General features: G+C 36.2%; 2 protein-coding genes across 2 annotated transcripts in view; one reads left to right on the forward strand and one right to left on the reverse strand.

Annotated features, from left to right (window-relative positions):
- Window positions 1–251, reverse strand: part of gpx7 (glutathione peroxidase 7) — a 5,073-nt gene extending 4,822 nt beyond the window's left edge. The window contains exon 1 of the mRNA XM_051881129.1: window positions 36–251. Within this exon, the coding sequence (XP_051737089.1) occupies window positions 36–170 (135 nt within the window). The 5' untranslated portion in view covers window positions 171–251. The remainder of the gene's footprint in view (window positions 1–35) is intronic.
- Window positions 252–1,717: 1,466 nt separating this feature from the next.
- tut4 (terminal uridylyl transferase 4) overlaps window positions 1,718–25,853 on the forward strand; it is a 30,019-nt gene continuing 5,883 nt past the window's right edge. The window contains exons 1-27 of the mRNA XM_051881086.1: window positions 1,718–1,940; window positions 6,510–6,987; window positions 8,462–8,601; window positions 9,068–9,184; window positions 9,435–9,612; window positions 12,055–12,143; window positions 12,245–12,296; window positions 12,560–12,629; window positions 12,756–12,882; window positions 12,965–13,084; window positions 13,288–13,473; window positions 15,103–15,277; window positions 15,530–16,059; window positions 17,208–17,358; window positions 17,467–17,553; window positions 17,866–17,969; window positions 18,259–18,316; window positions 18,421–18,524; window positions 20,311–20,400; window positions 21,259–21,372; window positions 21,541–21,618; window positions 21,803–21,980; window positions 23,532–23,579; window positions 23,693–23,775; window positions 23,894–24,009; window positions 24,103–24,257; window positions 25,517–25,620. Coding sequence (XP_051737046.1) covers window positions 6,573–6,987; window positions 8,462–8,601; window positions 9,068–9,184; window positions 9,435–9,612; window positions 12,055–12,143; window positions 12,245–12,296; window positions 12,560–12,629; window positions 12,756–12,882; window positions 12,965–13,084; window positions 13,288–13,473; window positions 15,103–15,277; window positions 15,530–16,059; window positions 17,208–17,358; window positions 17,467–17,553; window positions 17,866–17,969; window positions 18,259–18,316; window positions 18,421–18,524; window positions 20,311–20,400; window positions 21,259–21,372; window positions 21,541–21,618; window positions 21,803–21,980; window positions 23,532–23,579; window positions 23,693–23,775; window positions 23,894–24,009; window positions 24,103–24,257; window positions 25,517–25,620 — 3,669 coding nt within the window. The 5' untranslated portion in view covers window positions 1,718–1,940; window positions 6,510–6,572. The remainder of the gene's footprint in view (window positions 1,941–6,509; window positions 6,988–8,461; window positions 8,602–9,067; window positions 9,185–9,434; window positions 9,613–12,054; window positions 12,144–12,244; window positions 12,297–12,559; window positions 12,630–12,755; window positions 12,883–12,964; window positions 13,085–13,287; window positions 13,474–15,102; window positions 15,278–15,529; window positions 16,060–17,207; window positions 17,359–17,466; window positions 17,554–17,865; window positions 17,970–18,258; window positions 18,317–18,420; window positions 18,525–20,310; window positions 20,401–21,258; window positions 21,373–21,540; window positions 21,619–21,802; window positions 21,981–23,531; window positions 23,580–23,692; window positions 23,776–23,893; window positions 24,010–24,102; window positions 24,258–25,516; window positions 25,621–25,853) is intronic.

Consider the following 25,853-nt stretch of genomic DNA (forward strand, 5'->3'; position numbering starts at 1 on the left):
GTCTGCAGCCTCAGAGTTCATTTCTGGAGACTCACCGATCCTCTGTATTTATCCAGAGAAACTAACCTCCCTCTGCTGTTCACCACCTTAAACGTGTAAAAGTCTTTCTGTTTGGCCTCAATCAGACATGATAAAGTCAGCAAAGTTAGTGCTCTTAGAAACATCCCCATAATGCAGTGATTCCTCTGATGTAGAGCAGACAGATGAGTGAACGGGACTGTCCGATACGGAATGAAAATCGACAGACCTAGAGCGGAATGAGCTGAACTTTAATGAAGTGAGCGAGCGCGTACAACGTCAGGAATGTTTTCAGATACGGCGCGATAGTTAAGGGGAAACAGTTTCTCCAAAAGGGAATTTTTTGGGGAGGGGGGTTCTAAAATAGATAACATTCAGTGGAGGAAAACATGGTTATTATCATATAAATACTGTATACCCAATAAAGTGAAATAAGTGCATTTTAAAATTTTGCATAATATATACCCTTGTAATGTTCTTGTGTCAGAATTTTGTGATGAAGCTGATATATGCACCTTCTGTAAAAAAAGAAAGTGAAGATATTTGTCATTTATTTTTCTCATGTAAAATCACTTTTCTGGAAAGATTTGAGTTCCTATTGTTTTTCTAAAGTTAATATGAGCTGTAATTTACACATTAAGGATGTTGCTTTTTTGAAAACCAAAACAAATCTTTAGAATGTACTGTTAACTTTCTTATCCTTTCTTCTATTTTCGCAAACAAGAAAAATAAATCCCAAAAGTTTTCCCCATGGTCCAAAGTTTAATTTTAGAGTTTGGAAACTTTTTTAATCTTCCGCACGTTTAAATATTAACTGTTGACTTTTACTTTGTTTTGATTTGTATGGATGTAATGAAATGTTTGCTGTATTATGCATTATGTGGCCTACTACTAAAACCTATATGTTATTCAAGAAATAATATAAAAAGCAGCTATTCATGTGAAAAATTATATTTTTGAAATAAATAATATTAATATTTGCTGATAATGTATATTAGTTAATATTTATATTTTTTATTATCTATTATTTAACTATTTGTAGCTATTTATTTCGCTACAAAATTGCTTCTGTATATAAAAATTATAATAATTGTTGTTGTTGTTATACCTTATTTGCACACCTAAAAATATTATTTTATTCTATGAAAATACAGATGTCTTCAATTTACTGTGTATTTCTCTAGTTACATATCATCTAAATCTAAATTTATCCCCAAAGTCCGGGTTCATTCGGTTTGAACCGTATTTTCTAACGTTTTCAGAATCGACAATAAACTTTGTATTGTTTGGTATAGATGTATACAATGCAGTGTTTATTATATTATATAATATATTATTATAGGCCTATATATGCTATTCTAGCAATAATATAAAATATATTAATATAAAAAGGTAATATTTTCTTTTCAAATATTTAATAATAATGCTATTTAGTTTTTAAATATTTTAACTATAAGCTTCAAACATAAATCTGTATACATAATAATAATAATTCTGATTTTATTTTTTTTTTTTTGTTTATATTTTCATATTATTTTAATACGCAAATAAGCCTGAGAAACACTAAAGGATAAAGGTTACTGACACGAACGTTTTCTTTTAAAGTTTTAGTAATTATGTTGTTCGGGCCACAGAGCGCCCCCTGTAGGCGTCACATCGACGACGTGACGCGTCGAAGCGTCGCGTCGGTCTCCAGTGTGGTTTCGGTTTCTCCGCCTGCCGCACTGACGCGGCCCACAATCCAGCGCGCGAGCAGAGTTAACATGGCGCGTGCGCTGACCGTCTTGAGCAGGGCCGAAAACAACAACAACAACAACATCAGCGCCGGGATACATGGCGTTTAACGCGACGCCAAACCGTCACCGCTCCTTATGATCGTTCTCAGCATGTACTGCTGATCTACCACACATTTGTGAATCTAGGTAAGACAGAAAAGTAAACACATAAGTGAGGAAGAGGTGCGTGAGGCGTTAGTAGCGCAGCGCGCGAGCTAAGTCTAAATACATTGACAAAAGTTTGGGGAATTACTATAAAATTAGACCGTTGGTGAATGATACACAATTCTAAGTGTATATTACTTACATGTAAATGTGTTCTACATGTAAGTATGCAGGTAATGGTGCAGTGCTAGTGTTTGATCATTGCAAGGTTACATGGAGTGTTTTTACATAGGTAATAGGAAATCAGAATCAAGCAGTGACATTTAGGATACAAAATCACGGCAGGTACATGTAAATAGTCTCCTAATTAGCGTTAGGACTCAAATGTGTGACTGTAGTTTTGTGTTTGATCAGGCCTACAGGTCATTAAACTTGTGAAGGATTGAATATTTGTGCACCTGATGCCAACACATTTTACACATTTTTTTTTTTTTTTTTATGTAATGTCTAATGCCTTAAGTAATTGAAAAAAAAAAAAAAGTTAATAGCTAGTATATATTATATATTTAGCTTCTGAAGTTATAATAATATAAAGTTATTGGACCGATTCTAGCTATATTTGCTTGCTTATATGTATGTTTGGATCCTTAAGAATTAAAAATAAAATTGCGTAGTAATGATGATATCATGTCTTTCTGACAGTTATGCTGCAATAAAGCATACTAACATACTACTCATACTATTTCTGCAGTGTATAGTATGTATACTGTATGCATTATGTGATTCGACCCACTACATTTGCTAAAATATGCAGTATATAAACCAAACACAATGCATTGTGCTTTACCTTGCATTTCCGGCATGATGAACTGAAAGTAATATCAGCTGTGAATTTTGTCTTTCTTGCTCGGTTAGTTAACTTCAGAATTAAAATTCCTGATAATTTACTCACCCCCATGTTATCTAAGATATTTATGTCTTTCTTTCTTCAGTCGAAAAGAAATTAAGGTTTTTGAGGAAAACATTCCAGGATTTTTCTCCATGTAGTGGGCTTCAATGGGGACCAACAGTTTGAAGGTCCAAATTACAGTTTCAGTGCAGCTTCAAAGAGCTCTACACGATCCCAGACGAGGAATAAGGGTCTTATCTAGTGAAACGATCGGTCATTTTCTAAAAAAAAAATAGAAATTGATATACTTTTTAACCATAAATACTCTTCTTGCACTGCTCTGCATTACGTAATCACGTTGGAAAGGTCACGCTTGGCGTAAACGGAAGTACCGATCCAGTGTTTACAGAGCGAATGTCCAAAGACTAGCGGCCTTTACAAAAAAAGGTAAAACAACGATGTCAGACGATTGAAGTTGGAGGAGGAAAAAGAGATGGAGTTTTTCGCCCTATCGCGGTACTTCCGCCTACATCACACATGAGCTTTCCAACGTGATTACGTAATGCGTGGCGCATCGCAGTGCAAGACGAGCATTTGTGGTTAAAACGTATATACATTTTTATTTTTTTTTTTTTTGAAAATGACCGATCGTTTCACTAGATAAGACCCTTATTCCTCGTCTGGGATCTTGTAGAGCCCTTTGATGCCGCACTGAAACTGCAATTTGGACCTTCAAACTGTTGGTCCCCATTGAAGTCCACTATCCTCAAAAACTTTAATTTCTTTTTGACTGAAGAAAGAAAGACATAAACATCTTGGATGACATGGGGGTGAGTAATTCTGAAGTGAACTAAATCCTTTAACTGCACTGCCAAAAATTAAGACATTCACAGAAAATTGGATTGATAGTGTAAAATAATAACCATTTTTATTTCCAAGATAATAACTGGACTCGCTGAATTAAGCATGCTTGATATGGCATACTACTGTCTGAAATGTGTATTATGCAATAGTTTCTGTTATTTTCTCTTCTTTTTTTTTTTTTTTTTTTTAAATAGTAGGCTGTATACAGTATATACTACGTTCCTGTTCCTGTAACTCAAACAGTAGAGCTTGGGTTCGATTCCCAGTGAATGCATGAACTGATAAATGCTTGAATGCAATTTGGATTAAAGCATGCACACATGTAATACTGTTTAATTAGTAGATTATTGTTCTGTTGTGACATGGTCTAAGTAGTATACTAACATACTGCTCTTTCTGAAGTATATATTATGTTGTGCTCAGTTTGAATATGAAGCATGCATATGATTACATTTCTTGTCTGTATTCTTATATTCATATCATATCTGTAATGCATACATTCATGTTGTATTAAATGTGTATGGTGAGCGGGACAGGAGAATTACAGCTCTTGTGCGAGAATGTTTTGTATTATTTATTTTTTGCATTTGAAAGTCTTGAGTCTGTGACAGGATGTTGAGATTGAGAATGTTTTGGTCAAATTGACATGTTTTGCAGGGTTCTTACACAGTTTGGAACTTGATTTGAGTAATTTCCAGGTCTGGATATTTATAGAAAAATGTTTGTGTTTCCAGACTATTCAGTTTTCTAAAATATAAAAATATGCAAAACTGTTTGTCTTTACTATAAGCGAGTCTGAACGAATGTGTGTGTGCCACTCAAACCAGCAACAGATAAAGGAGCAAACGATCATCTCAATCAGACTGTACTTACAGTTTGGTGATCATGCAACATCAAACCATGACTTCAGTATCATGTGTCAGAGTTTAAAGGGATAGTTCACCCAAAAATGAAAATTATCCAATGATTTATTCACCCTCAAGCCATCCTAGGTGTATATGACTTCTTTCAGATGAGCACAATCAGAGATATATTTAAAAATATCCTGGCTCTTCCAAGCTTTATAATGATTGTGAATGGGGGGGCGAGATTTTGAAGCCCAAAAAAATGCATCCATCCATCATAAAAGTAATCCACACAGCTCCAGGGGATTAATAAAGGCCTTCTGAAGCGAAGTGATGCATTTTAAATATGAATAATTTTCTTACAAAAGCCCATCGCTTCAGAGGGCCTTTATTAACCCCCTGGAGCCGTATGGATTATTTTTATGATGGATGGATGCATTTTTTTGGGCTTCAAAATCACGCCCCCCATTCACTACCATTATAAAGCTTGGATCAGCAAGGATATTTTTTAATATAACTCTGATTGTGTTCGTCTGAAAAAAGATAGTCATATACACCTAGGATGGCTTGAGGGTGAGTAAATCATGGGATAATTTAAGATTTAAGATTTTTTCTCATCATTCAAGCACATGTTATCACTTCAGGAAAATCAGTGGAAAAAATGAAAAATATTTAGAGATTACTGTATAATATATCAAATATAATGCTGTATGAACCATTTGAAGTGGAGAATATGTAGGAACCAAAGAAATGATTAACTAAATATGATTAACTAAATATAGAGTACAAGTTGTTCCAAACATGTATGAATTTTCTTCTGCTGAACACAAAATTAGATATTTTTAAGATTGTTGGTAACCAAACAGTTGACGGACTTCATTGACTTCCATAGTATTTTTTTTTTCCTACTATGGAAGTCAATGGCTACCGTCAACTGTTTGATTACCAACAATCTTCAAAATATCTTATTTTGTGTTCAGCACAAGAAAATTCATACAGGTTTGGAACAACTTGAGGGTGAGCAAATGATGACAATTTTCATTTTTTGGGTGAACTATCCCTTTAAGGGTTGAGTTTTAGTGTGCATGAAATACATGGCCTGCTATAAACATAATGTGTGTGTAATAATGTGTTCAAAAATGTGTTTGACTTGACTTTGCATTTCTAGTGTCATGAGTAAACCAGAAATAACATTGGTAACACTTTGGTATGGGGAGCACATATTCACTATTAACTACAACTTTTGCCTCAATAAACTCTTAATTTACTGCATATTAATAGTTAGTAAGGTAGTTGTTGTAGCGTTTAAGTTTAGGTATTGAGTAGAATTAAGGGATGTAGAATATGGTCATGCAGAATAAGGCATTAATATGTGCTTAATAAGTACTCATAAACAGCCAATATGCAAGCTAATAAGCAGCTAAGTGTTACCATAACATCAGATGTAATTATTTGATATACTTTACTTCATCACACTGCCAAATTTTAATGTTTTTGCACAAAATGAAAGATTTTAATTTCAAGATGATTACATGCAACATAAGATCATGTGACAATGTCACATACATATGCATGGAATATTATAAATTATAAATAATAAGCTAGTATGCCATTACAAATATATCCCATAATGCAATGTGCTCAACTTGAGATGTGATAAATGGAACTGAAGATACAACAGCGATTTGTAATATCCTTTTTTTGACGCCCCTTTTTGCACTCTGATTAAATAATTAGAATTTCTGAATTAAAGATGCAAAGTTATGTTTTTTTTATTTTCTAAAATCATGACTTGAATTGAACTTACAAAATGTAGCACAAAAAACATTTCAAACAACTTTATTGTGGAATAATTTCTATTGGTTGACTTACTAGTTTAAAAAAGTGGGTATTCATTACTATTTATTATATTCTAAGCTAATATTCCCATTCCAATGTTGTCAAATTTTTCAAACTTTCTATGCACAAACATTTCTGAATTCCCAATCTGATTCTGTCATGATTCCATTCCAGAAACCTTCAACCCAGAGCCCTTTGGGCTTTTCTTCAGTCTCGTCCGGAGAGAAGTGGAGTGGCATGGAGGACCCCAAAAGCCCCGTGAAGGTGGTCAAACCTTCTCGCTCGAGTGTGGGCAAGGCGTCGTCCTCCAAACCCCAAAGGGAGAGCATGAAAGTCACCAGCCGATGCAAGGACGGCGTCCCCAGGGTGAAAGAGGAGATCCAGGGCGGCCATAGCGGTGGCAGGACGTGCACCGGCAGCCCTCAGGAGCAGGGTAAGGGCAAAACCCGCAGGCTGACAGGCAGAACTAATTCTGGCGAGAGGGGGAGAGGGAAGCCCCAGCCCAGTGAGGCCCGCCAGCAGGCACAGGAGAAGAAAACGCCGGTCCGAAACAGCGGACCAGCCAAGGATGGGGAAGCAACACTGCTGACCAGCACAGCAGAGGAGAGCTCAACACACAACAACACCATCACAGCTACAGAGAGGATACCTGGTGAGAAAAAAAACACCAGCAATCAGATGATTCTTTTTGAGTTTATTTAGGTTATTTATTTATTGCTGGAGTGACCCGACATTACTGTTCATACGTTTGGGGTCAGTAAAAACAGTAATATTGTGAAATAGTATTACAATTTAAAATAACTGTTTTCTATTTGAATATATCTTAAAATGTGATTATTTCCTGTGAATTTTCAGCATCATTACACCAGTCACTTTTGTCACCTTAATTCACCCTTGCTAAACAAGTATTAATTTATATATATAACAAAAAAAAAAATCTTACTGACCTCAGACTTTTGAAATCTATAGTATATATTATAAATGTTTCAATTTAATAGTGGCAAATTAGACATACTTAAAATTAAATGAACAGTTACTTCCAAAAAAATATTTATTCACTAAAGATATGAAAACAGAAAGTGTTTATTATCTGACAAAACTGTTAACGTGTTCTCTGTACGAGTATAGGTTAATTTACTAGGGCTGCCCTCGACTATAGATATTTCTAGTCGACTATTAGTCATTCATTTAAACGATTAGTTGACTAATCACACGTGTATATTAATAAGCCATATAAATTATAATATTGAGCCTTTAATTGCCTATATATAATGCATAGCCTAATCAGCGCTCAAGCGCACATAAAGTTTGCACCGGTAAAAGTAATAATTATGAATGTGTCGTGAAAAAACAGCAAGGAGACTGTCAAAACGTTTTAATAATTTACTGATAATGTTTTCTGTGTTTTTGGCTCTCTGCAGTAGTGGTCGTGCCTATATGCACATTTCATACAGATTATACATAATCTGAGAATATTTGTTTTTACACTTGAATTGGTTGACAATCACTTTCTATAGGTATTTTTCTCGTCTGTGAGGCAAGTATGCACTGAGTTTCGGTTCATTTTTGTGACGCGCTCAAGTTCACAGAGACCAAGACAGCAGAAAGCGCATCCTGTTTGTTTTCTTTATTTTACAAAGGCACAACATTATCTTGTTATTGTGAGTTTACACAAATAAAAGTAGACCCGTTTTCAGTTTCGAATGGTGTATTACTCTTACCTGTTTGACCAAAAATGACAGAGTATTTTAAGTTGTTTCCGCTGTTATCAGCATGCAGTAAGCGCGCTCTCCCCACAAACACTTGGATATGTGCCTAATAATAACGCACATTTATCTAGATTAACATTAGAGCGAGCAGCCATGTGAAGTTCATATTTGAGATCAATGGATGATAGGCGAACGTTTGTGTTTCCTGTCCGACATACTGTAATTACCACAAGGACCTGCCATTAACGGTCTGTCCCGTGACTTCGCCACAAGGTTTTTGTTTCTGCGACTAACCGACTAATAACATTTTTTGGTCGACTAAGCCTCTTCTCTTCGACTAACGATTAGTCGAATATTAGGGGGCAGCCCTATTATTTACTGTGGGTTGTTTTTGCTGTCTGTTCCTTTAAATCTCAGGTGTGGAGATCTCAGGCAGACAGAGGGTTGAGGTCGCAGCAGAGGTCGTGGAGGTGGGAAATCTGACCTCTGACCAACAGCTGGGACTCAAACAGGCGGAGGAGAGGCTGCAGAGAGACTACATCCACCGGCTGCTCAAGGTGAGACACATTCATGCACACAAACGATATGGCTGTGAAATAATAATATAGTATTTACTGTGAACTGAGACGCTGCAAACACCAGATCATGAGCTGCTTAAATGTAAATGAACACGGTGTTGTGCTTCACTCTGAAACACGCAGCACGTATATTTATCTCATTGCATTTTATTTTGATTAATCATGCAGCCCTACATGAGACTAGTGTGATAGAATCACTTCTTGCATCTAACTGACGCGAATATCAATGTAAATGAGAGCGTTTGCGTTCACATTCACTGAATGATTCTACTTTTGATTGACAGTCAATAGCAGGTCGTTAATTGAATCTGAAACAACGTGACCAAGTCAAGGAGTCGTTAAGTGCCTGTTGATTTCTCCCGTTTGCATGTCTGTGGAGCACTCAGATGTGTGAATTGATATCAAGCGATATGATTGGTTTCTCTGTCATTGTGTATTCCCACAGCCGTCTCCGGAGTACCCGAATTTCCAGTATCTATGCAAACTGTGTTCAGTCCACGTGGAGAACATCCAGGGTGCTCACAAGCACATTAAAGAGAAACGTCACAAGAAGAACATCATGGTGAGCTTTTTTCTGTGGTCTATATAATAATTAGGGTTTTACTGTGCTAGTTTCTGTTGGACTGTTAGTAAGCATACAAAAGAAGGCTGCATGTCCCTGAAAACCCACTAAAACCCTGTCAGAGAAGATGTGTCTCTGAATTCATCACCTTTAAAGCACCAGCACCGAAGATATTATGTCTAAATATTGAATATTTTTTATCAAGAATTCTGATTTTTTGTTTATCCTTTTGTTTATGTGTATTTTGCAGGAAAAGCAGGAGGAAAATGAGTTGCGAGCGCTTCCTCTTCCCTCTCCGGCCCAGTTGAGGGCACTAGACTCCGCCGTCCTGGAGGCGGCAGAGGTGCACGGCATCTCAGAGGAAGACTTTGCGTTGAGGCAAGCCGTGGTGCTCCGGATGGAGGGTATTATACGTAAACAACTCACAGGTACACAGCTTTCCCTGCCCACGTGTATTAAATTTATTCTGTTAAAGGCACAATATGTAATTTTCGCCTCTAGAGGTCACTTATTCAAAACAAAGGCGTAGCTAGATGACGCCTTGATTTCGCGGAATCATGGGAGGTATTGTCTCGTCTACAGCCGGTGGAAAAGAATCCGATGGGACTTTATATGCATGGGTGAACAAATAATATATTGTAATGTATTAAAGATTTATTAACATTACTGTAGTATGAAGCAGTAGTATGGAGCGATTGCTAATGAGAGACGAGTGCGACACACGGCTCGAAAGCAGTGGAGCTTTTGTTATGGCGCAGACGAGTGCTTCCACTTCTTCTGGTCATGCATATATGGGGAAACGCAGCATTGTTTATCATATTAGATACATTTGTGTGTTGAAAGTGGTTATAATGCTACTCTGCGTTTGCTCGGTGGCTGCTATGAGACACTTGTTGCACACTGCAGTAAGCTAGATCGGTATTAGGCATGGTAAAACATGGTACTCGCGGTAAATCAAGAAAATGAGATTTAAAGGTGACCTATAATGCCCCTTTTGACAAGATGTAATATAATTCTCTGGTGTCCCCAGAATGTGTCTGTGAAGTTTCAGCTCAAAATACCCCACAGATCATTTATTATAGCTTGTCAAATTTGCCCCTATTTGGGTGTGAGCAAAATCAAGCCGTTTTTGTGGGTGGATTGCTTTAAATGGAAATGAGCTGCTGCTCCCCGCCCCCAAGCTTCCAATACACTGAGGCATACATAATATAGATGCTAAAACAGGCAAATATAACTCGCAAAATGGATCATTAAACTGTTCTTGATGCAGCATATAACATAGGTATGGTATGCATTTTGTGGATGTTTGCTGAAATTCGATTCTGAATGATTTTGATAGCGTGCTGCACGGCTAACATGGCTAAAGCTACACACTGTTGGAGAGACTCGATAAGAATGAAGATGCGTTTATGAATTATACAGACTACACGCATTTTTGGGTTAAAAATGAAAATAACGAAATGGCTCTGGTCTCTGTGAATACAGTAAGAAACAATGGTAACTTTAGCCACATTTAACAGTACATTAGCAACGTGCTAACTAAACACATTCAGGAAGACAATTTGCAAACATCATGAGATAAATATATATGAAATTGGATCAGTTGGTATCGATCCATCTTTGAGAATCAATTTCTGTGCAAATCCTGTTTTACTGACGATTGTGTGAAGCATTTTAGTGTTAATGACTTACACATACTGGTATATGAATTTATCTGGACACGTTTCCTTCATAAATAAAATTACACCACTGCATCCTTAGTGGCTCAGATGCCAGGAGTTTATGGAGACTCATGTTTACTATTATAGCCGTTAAAAGATGATAATGTTTACATAGCTGAGACATATCACGAGCTCAGGGATGGTCGTTCTTGAGTGCTGCTGTCCTGCAGAGTTTTGCTCTGACACAACTCACCTTCCTTCACATAGCTTTAGTAATCCTGAAGACATTCAAGTGTGTTTGATAAGGGTTGTAGCTAAACTGCGGGACAGCTGCTGCTGCTGCTGCACTCCAGGACCAGTGTTACTCGTCGCTTGCGAAAACAATGGCGGCGCCGTGGGTGGAAACCTACAGGTTCAGGGGGCGGTAATATTATAATAAGATCCCCTTCCTACGTCACAAGGGGAGCGAAATCAGAACGGCTCAATTTTCCACATGCTTGTAGAAAAAGGCTTACCAAAACAAAGTTACTGGGTTGTCCTTTTTCACATTTTCTGTGCTGGTAGATGCACCGGAGACCTGATTATAGCACTTTAAACACGGGAAAAGTCAGATTTTCATGATTCAAACAATAAGACACAATAAGTACACAAATCAACAAAATATATAACATTGTTCTAGTGGTTTTCAAATATTTTAATCCAACAATCTTACATATTGTGCCTTTAATTATTGTCCATTAGTGGACTTATGTTAGTTCATGTTAGTTAATACATTGTTACCTTCAAGTTTCCACAAAAATATGAACATTTGATATTAAACATTGATAATAATCAGAAATGTGTCTTGAGCATCAAATCAGCATATTAGAATGATTTCTGAAGGATCATGTGACACTGGAAGACTGGAGTAATGATGCTGAAAATTCAGCTTTGATCACAGGAATAAATTACATTTTACAATATATTCACATTGAAAACAGTTATTTTGAATGTTTCACAATATTACTGTTTTTACTATATTTTTGACCAATTAAATGTGTTCTTGGTGAGCAGAAGAAACCTCTTTCAAAAACATTTCAAACTTTTTAATGGTAGTGTACTTCGTATAATAGCTTGCAGTAAAAACTAAAAAGTAAAAATGAGCAAGAGAGTGTTTTTCTCAATATGGTGAATGTATGAATGACTTCTCCCGTCCTTTTTTCTTCATAGCGTGCTCTCTCCGCCTTTACGGCTCCTGCTTCACCCGCTTCGCCTTTAAAACAAGTGACATCAACATCGACGTCTCTTATCCCTCAACTGTGAGTCTGAACATACAAGCTGCTTTTGTGGATAGGGGACGATTCATTTTACTGTGTTCATAAACGTTTTACTGTGTTATTAACACATGTCTGTTGTGCAGATGACTCAACCTGATGTGCTGATCCAGGTGCTGGAGATCTTAAAGAACAGCGGTGAGTTTCCCTTTAATTTTTTTTCATATTTTGCTTATATTTTAAATGAAGTGTTTACAAAACTCATTTCAGTAATTCAAGGTTTTAGATCAGAAGGTTTAAAAGATTTTATGAGACGCAAATTCAGTCAAGTGTGTCCAGACGTGTGACATATCCTATACTCATAAATAAATGTGCTTCACTTGAGCAGCTGAAAGTTCATGTATGCATAAGACCTGAGTTTCGAGAGCCCAGATTAACTCTAGTTTCACTTTTGTTTCCAGTGGAGTTTGCTGAGGTGGAGTCTGATTTTCATGCCAAAGTCCCTGTTGTCTTCTGCAGAGATGTGGCGAGGTCAGTTTTATGTGGGCTATAAAACCAAGATGCTATAAATAGTTACTGCACACAAAGAATGAACAGATTGAATACAATTAATAATAGTCTGTCATAGCTGATATGAGCGGTTTGTTGTCTCTGCAGTGGGTTAATGTGCAAAGTGAGCGCAGGAAATGATGTCGCGTGCCTCACCACCAATCACCTTGCAGCTCTGGCCAGACTGGAGCCGAGGCTCGTGCCTCTGGTCCTGGCCTTCCGTTACTGGGCCAATGTATGACTCCCTGTCACACTTTCCCATGATTACTGTGGCCGTTTCTCACCGAGGTCTGACAAGATTGTGTGTTTCTTTGTAGTTGTGCCACATTGACTGTCAGGCAGAGGGAGGAATCCCATCCTACTCGCTGTCTCTGATGGTCATATTCTTCCTGCAACAGAGAGCGAAGCCCGTCCTGCCTGTTTATCTAGGACATTGGGTAAGAGCTGATGTTTTAGTAAACCTGGAACGAAATAAATAATAACTATGTTCTGGATGTGTGTGTGAGTTGAACATACTTTCGACTAGTTCTTTATCAATATATATTTATTTTATGGGGCTGTTGAATGCTTGAATCTGATTGGTTGACGAACGTTCTATGGTGTGTATATATATATATTCTCGTTGTGTGGATCTGGTCAGATCAAGGGCTTTGACGTGAAGCGTGTGGATGAGTTTCACCTGACGGGGATGGAGTCCGGCACATTCGTGGGTTGGGAGCACAGACCCGCACCTGCTGGCGAGGGCCGCATGGACGGCAAAGCCAAACCTGAACCCAAAACCCACACAGAGAAGAAAGAGAAGAAGGTCGAATACACTAAGGGCAAGGTGAGCGTTTCACCAATATGCATGATTGTAACAAAACCCTAAGGAAAGTGTTTTACAATCGCTAGGACATATTTCTCAACACTTAGGTCACTTTTTTTTGTTTTTTAAACTCTTTACACAGTTCTCCTAACCAACTTTCAGCTTGGCACAGCAGTTATTTTCACATTCAAAATGCACTAAAACTACCTTCATACATGTCTCAAATACACTCATTATACTCACCATAACACTGGCAAAGGTAGTCACTTTGACTCTCATGAAACAATGACCTAAAAAAACAATAGGTAGCATTATACAATGTTTTCTTTTGTACAATTTCTTTACAAAACAAAAATTACACTCTCTACAGTTTAGAATTCGCTGCAGTATGTGATACATTGTCTGTTTATATTACAGTACAAAATTATTCCTAAGTTGCGCCGTTTTGTATAGATGGTAAAAGGTAGGTGTTGTGTAGGTGTTCAGCTACACCTAATTGTTATCATAGCATTTCATTTTTTAGATTCAAAGTGTATTGGTATTACTGTAGAAATGTTGCACAATTGCTGTCTTATTCACTTTTGTATTCTGTTAATTGGCAGTTTTGGCGGTGGTTGTGTGAGTGAAAAAGCAATTTGTTGTATTTGAAAGAAGTTATTATTGAATGCATTTTGTGCCAAACTAAGCAATAGCTATGTTTCCATTTAAAGCTGCAAATTTAAAGGGTTAGTTCACCCAAAAATGAAATAATGTAATTTATTACTCACCCTCATGCTGTTCCACGCCCGTAAGACCTTTGTTCATCTTCAGAACGCAAATTAAGATATTTTTGTTGAAATCCGATGGCTCAGTAAGGCCTGCATAGCCAGCAATGACATTTCCTCTCTCAAGATGTACTTAAAACATTTAAATCAGTTTATGTGAGTACAGTGGTTCAATATTAATATTATAAAGCGACGAGAATATTTTTGGTGCGCCAAAAAAACAAAATAATGACTTACATAGTGATGGCCAATTTCAAAACACTGCTTCATGAAGCTTCGAAACGTTATGAATTAGCTTGTTGAATCAGCGGTTCGAAGCGTCAAAGTCACATGATTTCAGCAGTTTGATCCGAATCATGATTCGACACGCTGTTTCATAACGCTCCGAAGCTTCCTGAAGCAGTGTTTTGAAATCGGCCATCACTATATAAGTCGATATTTTGTTTTTTTGGCGCACCAAAAATATTCTCGTCGCTTTATAATATTAATATTGAACTACTGTACTCACATGAACTGATTTAAATATGTTTTTAGTACATTAATAGATCTTGAGAGAGGAAATGTCATTGCTGGCTATGCAGGCCTCACTGAGCCAACGGATTTCAACAAAAATATCTTAATTTGTGTTCTGAAGATGAACGAAGGTCTTACGGGTGTGGAACGACATGAGGGTGAGTAATAAATTACATTATTTTCATTTTTGGGTGAACTAACCCTTTAACTTAGGCATAAAATTAGAATATTGCATAATTATTTTGAGAATAAAGCAGTGTTTCCATTGCAAGACTACTGTTGTTGTTTTGAAAAAGTCACCTAAGTATTGAGAAATCAATTTTAGCGTTTGTAAAATAAAAACTGTATTAGTGACGTGTGTTTATGTTTGCAGTCCCGTCTGATGCTGGAGGAAACGGTGAGCGCATCTCTGGGGCAGCTGTGGCTGGAGCTCCTGCGCTTTTACACGCTGGAGTTTGCGCTGGAGGAGCACATCATCAGCATCCGTTTGAGAGAGCTGCTACCGCGAGAGCTCAAGCACTGGCCTCGCCGCAGACTCGCCATCGAGGGTGAGCAGAGAGATCCAGTGTGGCTCAGATTTATATACAGTATACGAAAACTTATTATAGCCACCGATATGCCCGTTGCAGTTGAGTTGCTGAGTATCTTTTCAGCAAGCTGATGCGCAAACTGCCGCAGTATTTTACTATTACTTCTATGTTTAAGTGCACTTTATGTTTGTCACATTAAGATGCATATGAAAATAAGCAACAGCTGCAGCATGAAAGCACTTTTAAATGATCAGATGTTGGATGTTCCAGATCCGTTTGCGTTGAAGAGGAACGTGGCTCGCAGTCTGAACAGTCAGATGGTGTTTGAGTACATTCAGGAGCGTTTCCGGATGGCCTACAAGTACTTCGCCTGTCCTCAGAGCAGGAACGGAGTGAACGTCAGCCGCAGCTTACTGAGGAAGAAATCCCGACGCCACGGCAGAGCGCGCTCGCATGGCCATGACGACAGCCTGGAACGAAAGAACCGGAAGGAGCGGAAGGACGTGGAGAGGAGCGACGAGGAGGACAGAGACAGCAGTGATGATGAGGAAGAGAGGGATATAGAGGAAGAGGAGAGGCTGAGAGCAGGTTTCACCGAGCTCCTGGTGAGTGATGGTGGGATGAACGCCGGATGTGAAGCCACAGCTGTGTCTCCTTCCGTATTGAACGGCCTGCTGATGGACAGCGATGAGGAGGAGGAGGAGGAGGATGATAAAGATCAAGAGATGGAGGAACAGGACAGTATCGCTCCAGAAGACATGCACTACATCTTTGACAGGATGATCTTCACGGGAGGAAAGGTAATTGCACGGGATAAAGTAAAATTTGTGCGGCGCTTGACCGTGCAAACCTCTGGAAAACTCGAAGTAACAGGGAATTTTGGAAATCTTGTTTTCCAGGCGTTGAAATGTCTGAAAGTCTATAAGTGAATATACATAGTTATAGTTACATTTAGCTCTAAAATCAGTCTGAAATTGATCTTGTGTGGAGTAAAACCAGCTTCAGAGTCACTGAATTGAATTATTATTATGAATTTTGTTGTTGTTGTTGTTGTTGTTGTTGTTTTTTTTACTGGAATTGTAAAAAAAGGCTTTCAAAGTGGTCTGAATTTTAAGAAATCCTATTTTTCACATGAGAAAGTTTGGGGTCGGTAAGATTTTTTAAAAATGTTTTTGAAAGAAGTCTCTTATGCTCGCAAAGGCTGCGTTTATTTAACCCTCTGGTGTTCTTCGCGTGTCGGTCAAAAATGACCGATTTTTTTTTTTTTTTTATTTCAATGAAATGAATGTACTATATTTTAGTTTAATAATTTTTTTATTTAATATTTTGGGGGGTTTTTTAGGGGATTTTATGGTACTAAATTATATTTGCGCTGTAGTTATAATCCATTTATTCACTTTTTGAGCAATTTCCAACTTAAACTGTCATAAATTTTGAATGCTTAATTTTGATCTCTTTTCAAACACGACACTTGGCAAATTATTGCTGAAGTGAAAAAAGTAAACTTAAACTTAGTTACAGAATTTTTACATTTATTGTTATGAAATATGAAATGTATATTTTTCATATTTGCAAGAAAATCAAAGCCATAAATATAAACATGTTGTGTTCCAACTTCGAGCTTGATATCTCAAAAAAATGAGCTTTCAGTAAGATTTTGTTTGGCCGCAGTACCAAACATTTCCACTAGATGAAATTTGTTTCCAATTCTTTTCCAATGCGGACATTTTTGATCCGCATCAAAAATGTGTTTTGAGCACTTGAGCACAAGTGTGACTATTTTTTTTTTTTCAGGACTCGTACAATTTTTTGGTCAAAATGACCGAAGAGCACCAGAGGATACAGTAAATAAAATCAGTATGGCTCACGTTCATCGCATGTATATGTGGTAAATTATTTGATGCTGTGATTCAGAAGTTTAGTGTTTGTTGGTGGTTTTTCTATGCAGCCGCCAACGGTTGTGTGCAGCATCTGCAAGCGAGATGGCCACCTTAAAGACGATTGCCCTGAAGACTTCAAGAAGATCGAGCTGAATCCTCTGCCGCCCATGACCGAGCGCTTCAGAGAAATCCTGGATGGACTCTGCATGCTGTGTTACCGTGAGCGCCAAACCATACTTCACCATCATCTGTGTTTAATATCCAACACACCAGTAGATTTGGTGCATTTGTGCTGAAGGTTCAAATGTGATCTTTTTGTGTTTGCAGATGAGTTGTCGCCAACTCTCGGAGAGCAGCAGAAGCGGGAGCAGATTCTGGCCAGTCTGGAGCACTTCATTAGAAAAGAGTACAATGGTGCGAATGCATATTGAAAGCACAACAGGGTTATCACAAAAAAAATGTGCAGTAGCAAAATAGATTTGTTAACTAAAATAAAGTGGACCCTTTTCACATTTTCAGGGTTTTCAGAAGCAGAAGTTGTCATAATTGGGTAAACTTCTATAGTGCAAATGCAAATATAATTTTTGTGTTCCCATTTGCTATTGTTGCAAAATAAAAATAATAAATAAAAAATGCTGCTTCCTGAAAAAATGCCTGATTTTTGTGATTATTGACACATTCCTACTTTTTGATGAAAATTTATCTTGATTCTGTTTGTCTGTTCAGATAAGGCCCAGCTCTGTCTGTTTGGTTCTTCTAAGAACGGCTTTGGCTTTCGTGACAGTGACCTGGACATCTGTATGACACTGGAGGGTCATGACACCGCTGAGGTATAAATACTGTTGCCCCTACAAAAGAAACATACCTTATTTTTTTAAAATATTTGTATTTAATTTTTTTATTTTATACTATGACAAGTTTCAAAAGTTCTGAACAAGGTTGCTATCCTTTATAATGTGTGTTGTGCTGATGCCTGATTTCACTTAGTTTAAATGGTACTTTTTGTTTAGAAGCATTCAAAAGGGGATCAGTTTGCATTATAGTCCTTCAAAACATTTTTTACCCAATTATCAACTCTCTTAATGTTTAATCAGTCTCGCTTTCTTGTCCTTTTTACAGAAACTGAACTGTAAGGAGATCATAGAGGGTTTAGCCAAGGTGCTGAAGAAACACACAGGTGTGTGACGGATTTCTTTTCTAAAACTCAGTATGTCAATATTAATAAAGTCAGTTTGAGATGGTAATTCAGTGCTGACTGATTCATTTGTTTGTGTGGTTTAGGTCTAAGGAATATCTTGCCTATCACAACTGCTAAAGTGCCTATAGTGAAGTTTGAACACAGGCAGAGCGGACTGGAGGGAGACATCAGCCTCTACAACACACTGGTGAGACTCATGTTATGTTACATTACCATACGATACGTTATATGTTATGTTACGATTCGATATGTTATATGTTGTTATGTTACGTTACATTATGATACGATATGTTACGATACGTTATGTTATATGTTGTTACGATACGTTATATGTTATGTTAAATGATGTTACATTATGATACGTTGTTATGATACGTTATGTTATGTTAGGATATGATACGTTATGTTATATGTTATGTTACGCTACGATCCGATACATTACGATATGTTACGATACGATACATTGTTACGTTACGATACGTTGTTATATGTTACATTAAGATATGTTATATGTTGTTACAATACGATACGTTATGTTAAATGTTACATTGCAGTCTGATACATTACGATACGTTATGTTATGTTACAGTACGTTACGATACGTTACGTTGTTGTTATGTTACATTACGTTACGATACGATACGTTATGTTGTTATGTTACGTTACGATATGATACAATATGTTATGTTATGTTAAGTTACGTTACGATCTGATGTTGTTATGTTGTTACGTTACGATCCCATACAATGTTATGTTATGTTACGTTGCGATCCGATACATTGTTACGTTACGATACATGTTATGTTACATTGCGATTCGATACATTGTTATGTTACGTTGCGATCCGATACATTGTTGTTACGCTATGATATGTTATGTTACGATACAATACATTATGTTATATGTTATGTTACATTACGATACGTTATATTATGTTATGTTACATTAAGATACAGTACGTTATATGTTGTTATTTACGATATGATACATTATGTTATGTTACGATGCGATATGGTATATGTTATGTTATGATGTGTTATGTTATATGTTATGTTTAGGGCTGTCAAGCGATTACAATTTTTAATCTAATTAATTACATGATGTGGCTATTAATTAATCTAATTAATTGCAAATTAATTGTATAAAAATAACCCCCAAAAAATCATTTAAAGTCATTATTGTGTTAAATGAGAAAAGCATCAAATATGCATTACAAAAAGTAACTTTAAAAAGAAATATATTTGATTCAACATAGAATTTATTACACATAAACAATGGTCATGAGGCCATTAGGGTGAGTAAATGATGATAGAATTTTCATTTTTGGGTAAACTATACCTTTAATGGTTTTTTTATTAACATGGAATATGTTTTTTTTGTTTTGTTTTTTTTCTTCATGAAATAATACTCTAAATAAGAAACTGAAACTGCTAGTAGGTGGCAGTAAATGAGTAAGTCATTGAGTCATTCATTCGATTTGTTCAAACAGCTGATTAATTAAGGAATGAAGTAAATGGCTCTCTTTATGAATAGATCATTGAATCATTGGTTCACCCAATTGATTCGCTCAAAACGCGGATTCATTCAGAAACACCTTTCATTCATTCAAACACCACTGTGTTGCTCGGAGATGCACAACAGTTCTGCTCTGGCTTTATAGGTAATATTTTCTTTGAGAAAAACAGATAATAATGTGTCTAAAATACAACTCAATATTAACTTTTTATTTATTGAACTGTTGTATAAAATCAATATCACATTTGCACTTGTGCTGTTCGGTACAAAAACAGTTACTCGTTACTCGTGTGATATTGCTGAACTATATCATATATAAATATGAGACAAACGCATGCAGGAGCATTTTTGCCCTGATATCTTGTCAACAGCCCTAGTTATGTCATGTCATGTGTCTATATATGAAATATAGCCGTTATTATCATAATAACATGATAATTTCCTGTTTTGTGTGTCAGGCCCAACACAACACCCGGATGCTGGCCACATATGCTGCTATAGACCCTCGTGTGCAGTATCTGGGCTACACTATGAAAGTATTTGCCAAGGTAAGACTAGATATCCCTGCTGCTGTTATCATAATCAGGAATCTAATGTGCAGATAGCAGCGTAAGCTATTCCCTACGTATTTAAACATGTGCATTCAGACAGCTGGCAATCACATTAGTGCTAAAGGCACATGTACATGAGCACTTAATAAATAACATGGAAATTATTTTTGATTATTACATAATCACAACCGGAAAAGCCTGAACTTATGCTTATGCTTATTCTAGACAAATATAAATTGAGCACTAGTGTTCAAATGTTTGATTTTCTTTGAAAGAAATTATTCAGGAAGCATGCATTAAATTGATGAAAAATAAGAGACATTTATAATGTTATATTCAACTTTATATTCATTAAATAATCTTTAAAAAACATTTTCAACATTGATAATAATCAGAAATAATTCTTGAGCAGCAAATCAGCATATTAGAATGATTTCTGAAGGATCATCAAATATATTTAAATAAAGTTGCAATAATATTTCACTATATTACAGTTTCTACTGTAATTTTTGATCAAATAAATACAGCCTTGGTGAGCAGAAGAGACTTAACATTAAGAAATCATACCATCTTTTACCATACTTCTGAAGCAAAGAGTGAAGCCGCCAAGTTATTATTATTAATTATACATAGTTTTATGGCCTCAAATTAATTGTAGTTTCTCAGTTAATAAGAGGGCATAAACCTATGTATATTTAATAAAGATAAAGATTAAGAAAATTGTTTAAAATATTTTTAAATTAAATGTAGCATATCACTGCTCTCTTAATTAAGTGTCATTGCATAGGAAATACTGTATACTACAGTATTGAATACATGCGCACTTGAAAACCTGTGTGAATGTGTGTTTGTCAGCGCTGTGACATTGGCGATGCCTCCAGAGGGAGTCTCTCCTCCTATGCTTACATCCTCATGGTGCTGTATTTCCTACAACAGAGACAACCACCAGTCATCCCTGTTTTACAAGAGGTAACATTAGTACCATTAACATTAGTGGGACTATTACACAATGTCCAAAAATAATAACACGGCCATAATAACATGGCTTTTTTGTAAGTGAATAAAAGATTGTGTTGCTAAGAAATATCTCTGTAACTAGAATCGTTCTGTTCAGCTTGAGTCCTGTTTCTCCTGCAGATATTTGATGGGAACACTGTTCCTCAGAGGATGGTGGACGGCTGGAACGCGTTCTTCTTTGATGACCTTGATGAGCTGGTGAGCAGGACTGGTTTGAGATTGTTTCTGATAATGCATGTTTGTTTGTGTCTCAAGGAGGTTTCATTCTGCCTGTTTCATTTGGTATTTATTCACTTGGATACTGTGTAAACAAATTATGCAGCTTGGTGCATTTTCAAGTGCACTCAAAAGGCATGAATTAATGTGTGTTTTGCGTGTCCAGCGGCGGCGTCTCCCGGAGCTCCATCAGAATAAGGAGTCGGTCGGGGAGCTGTGGCTCGGCCTGCTGCGCTTCTACACCGAAGAGTTTGATTTTAAAGAGCACGTCATCTCCATCCGACAGCGCAAGCGCCTCACCACCTTTGAGAAACAGTGGACGTCCAAATGCATCGCAATCGAAGGTTTGAAACTCATTGTCGGCACTCAAAACATTTGCATGTTTCTATGATATTACATCCTAATATTATAGAAGCATGGATATTAGAATAATTTTTATGAATATATATTATAGTTATTCCATGCATAGTTTCCAAGTAGATATAAAATGTTTAATGCACTAAAATACAGAGAAAATACAGTTTTGGAATTTATATTTATATTATTTATAATTTACTTATTTGAATAATTAAACAATATATATTATTAAATATATATCATTAAATAATATTATTAAAATTAATATATATTATTTTTAACAATTGTCACTAAATATATAAAGAAAAATAACTGATATTATATATTTATATATGTTTATATTATTTATAATTATAAAATTCAAATTTTTAATTGAAGTAATTTATTATTAGTAATTACTTTTCATTAAATACAAAGAAAAATGGATGGATGATAGATAGATAGATGGAGGGTTGATTGATGGATGGATGGATGGATGAATAGATGGAGGGTGGATGGGATGGATAGATGGATGGATAGATAATGGATAGATGGATAGGTGGATGGATGGATAGGTAGATGGATGGATGGATGATAGATGGAGGGTGGACGGATAGATGGATGGATAGATAGATGGAGGATGGATGGATGGATGGATAGGTGGATGGATGGAGGGTGGATGGATGGAGGGTGGATAGATAGGTAGATGGATGGATAGATGGAGGATGGATGGATGGATGGATAGGTAGGTGGTTTGAGGATGGATGGATGGATGGATGGAGGGTGGATGGATAGGTAGATGGATGGATAGATGGATGGATGGATGGATGGATGGATAGATGGATGGATGGATAGATAATGGATAGATGGAGGGTGGACGGATAGATAGGTAGATGGTTTGAGGATGGATGGATGGATGGAGGGTGGATGGATAGGTAGATGGATAGGTAGATGGATAGATAGATGGATGGATAGATGGAGGATGATGGATGGATGGATGGATGGATGGATGGATGGATGGAGGGTGGGTGGATGGATAGATGGATGGATAGGTGGATGGATGGATGGAGGGTGGATGGATGGATAGATAGTGGATAGATGGAGGGTGGATGATGGATGGATGGATAAATGGATAGATGGATGGAGGGTGGATGAATGGAGGATGGATGGATGGATAGATGGAAATAATGATGGATGGATGGATGGATGGAGGGTGGATGGATGGATAAATGGATAGATGGATGGAGGGTGGATGGATGGATGGATGGATGGATAGATGGAAATAATGATGGAGGATGGATGGATGGATGGATAGATGGAAATAATGATGGAGGATGGATGGATGGATGGATGGATAGATGGAAATAATGATGGATGGATGGATGGAGGGTGGATGGATGGGATTGATGATGGATAAATAGATGGAAAAAAGTTGCAGCATCATCATGTAACAATTTTATTTTGAGTTCTGATTTTTGCAATATTTCAAGACACATGTAACGTGACCCCTGTTAAGGTTAAATGTTATATGTTCTGTTTTTCATATGTATTTTTGACAGATCCCTTTGACTTGAATCACAATCTCGGCGCTGGTGTCTCTCGCAAAAGTAAGCAAAACTGTCCTGTTCCACACCGTTCAGCTTTTTTCTGCTCTGAAGTGCAGTTGTAGTAAGTTTATAGTTGTCTTGTGTCCAACTCGTTCTCTCTGCCCTCTCTACAGTGACTAACTTCATCATGAAGGCCTTCATCAACGGCAGGAAGCTGTTTGGCACCCCATTTTACCCTCAGCCTGGAACAGAGCCCGTGAGTCCCATTGAAACGGCTCTTTAGTCCGGACAGAGCGCTATTAACCTTCATTTCATATCTCTGATGCGTACGCCTCATTCTGTACACGTTCAGACGGTCTTTCTGTCTCTGTCAGGATTACTTCTTCGACTCAAAGGTGCTGACAGACGGTGAATTGGCTCCTAATGACCGCTGCTGTCGGATCTGCGGGAAGATCGGTCACTATATGAAGGACTGCCCAAAGAGGCGCAGGTGCACTGTTAACATATGCTGCAGAAAATAGTACTTTTGAAAGCAGTAATGCATTGGGATGCACAGTGCTTAGCTGGTCTTTTTTGCTTTCAGAATGAAGAAAAAGGAGAACGAGCGAGAGGATGAGATCAGGGAGGAGGACAGAGAACCCAGAGAAAGACGCTGTTTTCAGTGTGGCGATATGGGTCACGTGAGGAGGGACTGTCCCGATTACAAACACCTCCGTCAGAGAGGAGCGCCCGGACCCGGTACTGATGAACTTAATTAATTAATTTAATTGGAAAATAATGAATTCTGTTTATTTAATTAATTCAGCCTCTCTAGAGCATTTTCATAATCCAGACAGTTCATGAATATATTTAATAAAAGATATAAGAAATATTTATAATAAATGAATAAAAATCTAAAGAATAATTTGATAAATAGGTAAATATTAATTAATTTTATTTTATTTTTAATGTTTTTTTTTTTTTAATGAATAGATTTTCTAATTATTTTTTATTTAGTTAAAAGTAATTAATAAGAGAAATTACAGTATATATTTATATTTATACTATATTTTTATTTACAATATAATTAATAAATCTAATTATTTTTAGTAATTTTCACATATTATATACTAAACTAAAATGCTATTAGTTTTTTAAAATAAAGAAAAATTATAGTGTATATTTATTTATATTTATACTATATTTTTATTTACAATGTAATTAATAAATCTAATTATTTTTAGTAATTTTCACATATTATATACTAAACTAAAATGTTATTTCTTAGTTTTTTTATTAAAGAAAAATTATAGTATATATTTATTTATATTTATACTATATTTATGTACAATATGAGTAAATTTAATTTTCATATTATATATACACTATCGGTTATCATTTTTCTTTTATTTTGTGAAAACTAATAAAAATAGATTTATACTTATACACTATATATTTCATGAATATATTTAATAAAAATAATAATTGTTTATAATACATAAATAAAATATAATATCTATAATATCTATATAATATGTAGATAAATAAGTAGATATTAATTTTAAACTTCTTTTTTTTCTTATTCTGTCAGGTTTTTCAAAGTAAATTTAAAATGTGCAATGCACTAAAATACAGTAAAAATGGTTTTTAAATTTATATTTATTCATATTATACATTTGTAATTTATAATTAATCATTAAGTAATCTAATTATTTTAAATAATTACCTTTCACTATTAATAATTAACTACTATATGAATATATTCATGAATATATTAAATAAATTAAAATAATTCATATTAAATAATAAAAAATATACAAAATTATTGGATGAATAGACAAAAAAAAATACTTATTACTTTTATTCGTTTTGTGTTTACTGGCTATACTTTTCTTGTCAGTAGTTTTATATTGTATCATCATTGCTGATTTTATGATGCGATGTCTTGGCATGATCTGTGACCTGTAGGGGGCAGCATATAAAAGCGTTTGACTGTGATTACTCCTGTTTATTTCCAGTACCTCACATGGTCCGGGCCATGGCGAGCTCTCAGTCCATCCCCATTCCTCAAGGTGCTTCGGTCCAGGAGCGGGTCGGCAGGAACAGGCAGCCCTCTGAATGTGTAAGAAACAAAACCCTTATTGGCAGCTATGGCTGAGAGGTCATTTTTAAAAACTAGCCTTTCAGCAATAGTCAATGTTTCTCAGTATTTCATTGAAATTAGTTTCTTTTGCCAGTCGATTGAACCATAACGTTGTAGGGGAATTACAGTTAGACCACATAAAGAGACCCATATACTCAATGAAGACCAGGAGTCAAAGCTAGAGAGAGAGTTTACTGAAGACAGCGGATCCA

Source organism: Ctenopharyngodon idella, chromosome 22 (assembly GCF_019924925.1).
Source record: "Ctenopharyngodon idella isolate HZGC_01 chromosome 22, HZGC01, whole genome shotgun sequence".
Taxonomy (NCBI): Eukaryota; Metazoa; Chordata; class Actinopteri; order Cypriniformes; family Xenocyprididae; genus Ctenopharyngodon; species Ctenopharyngodon idella.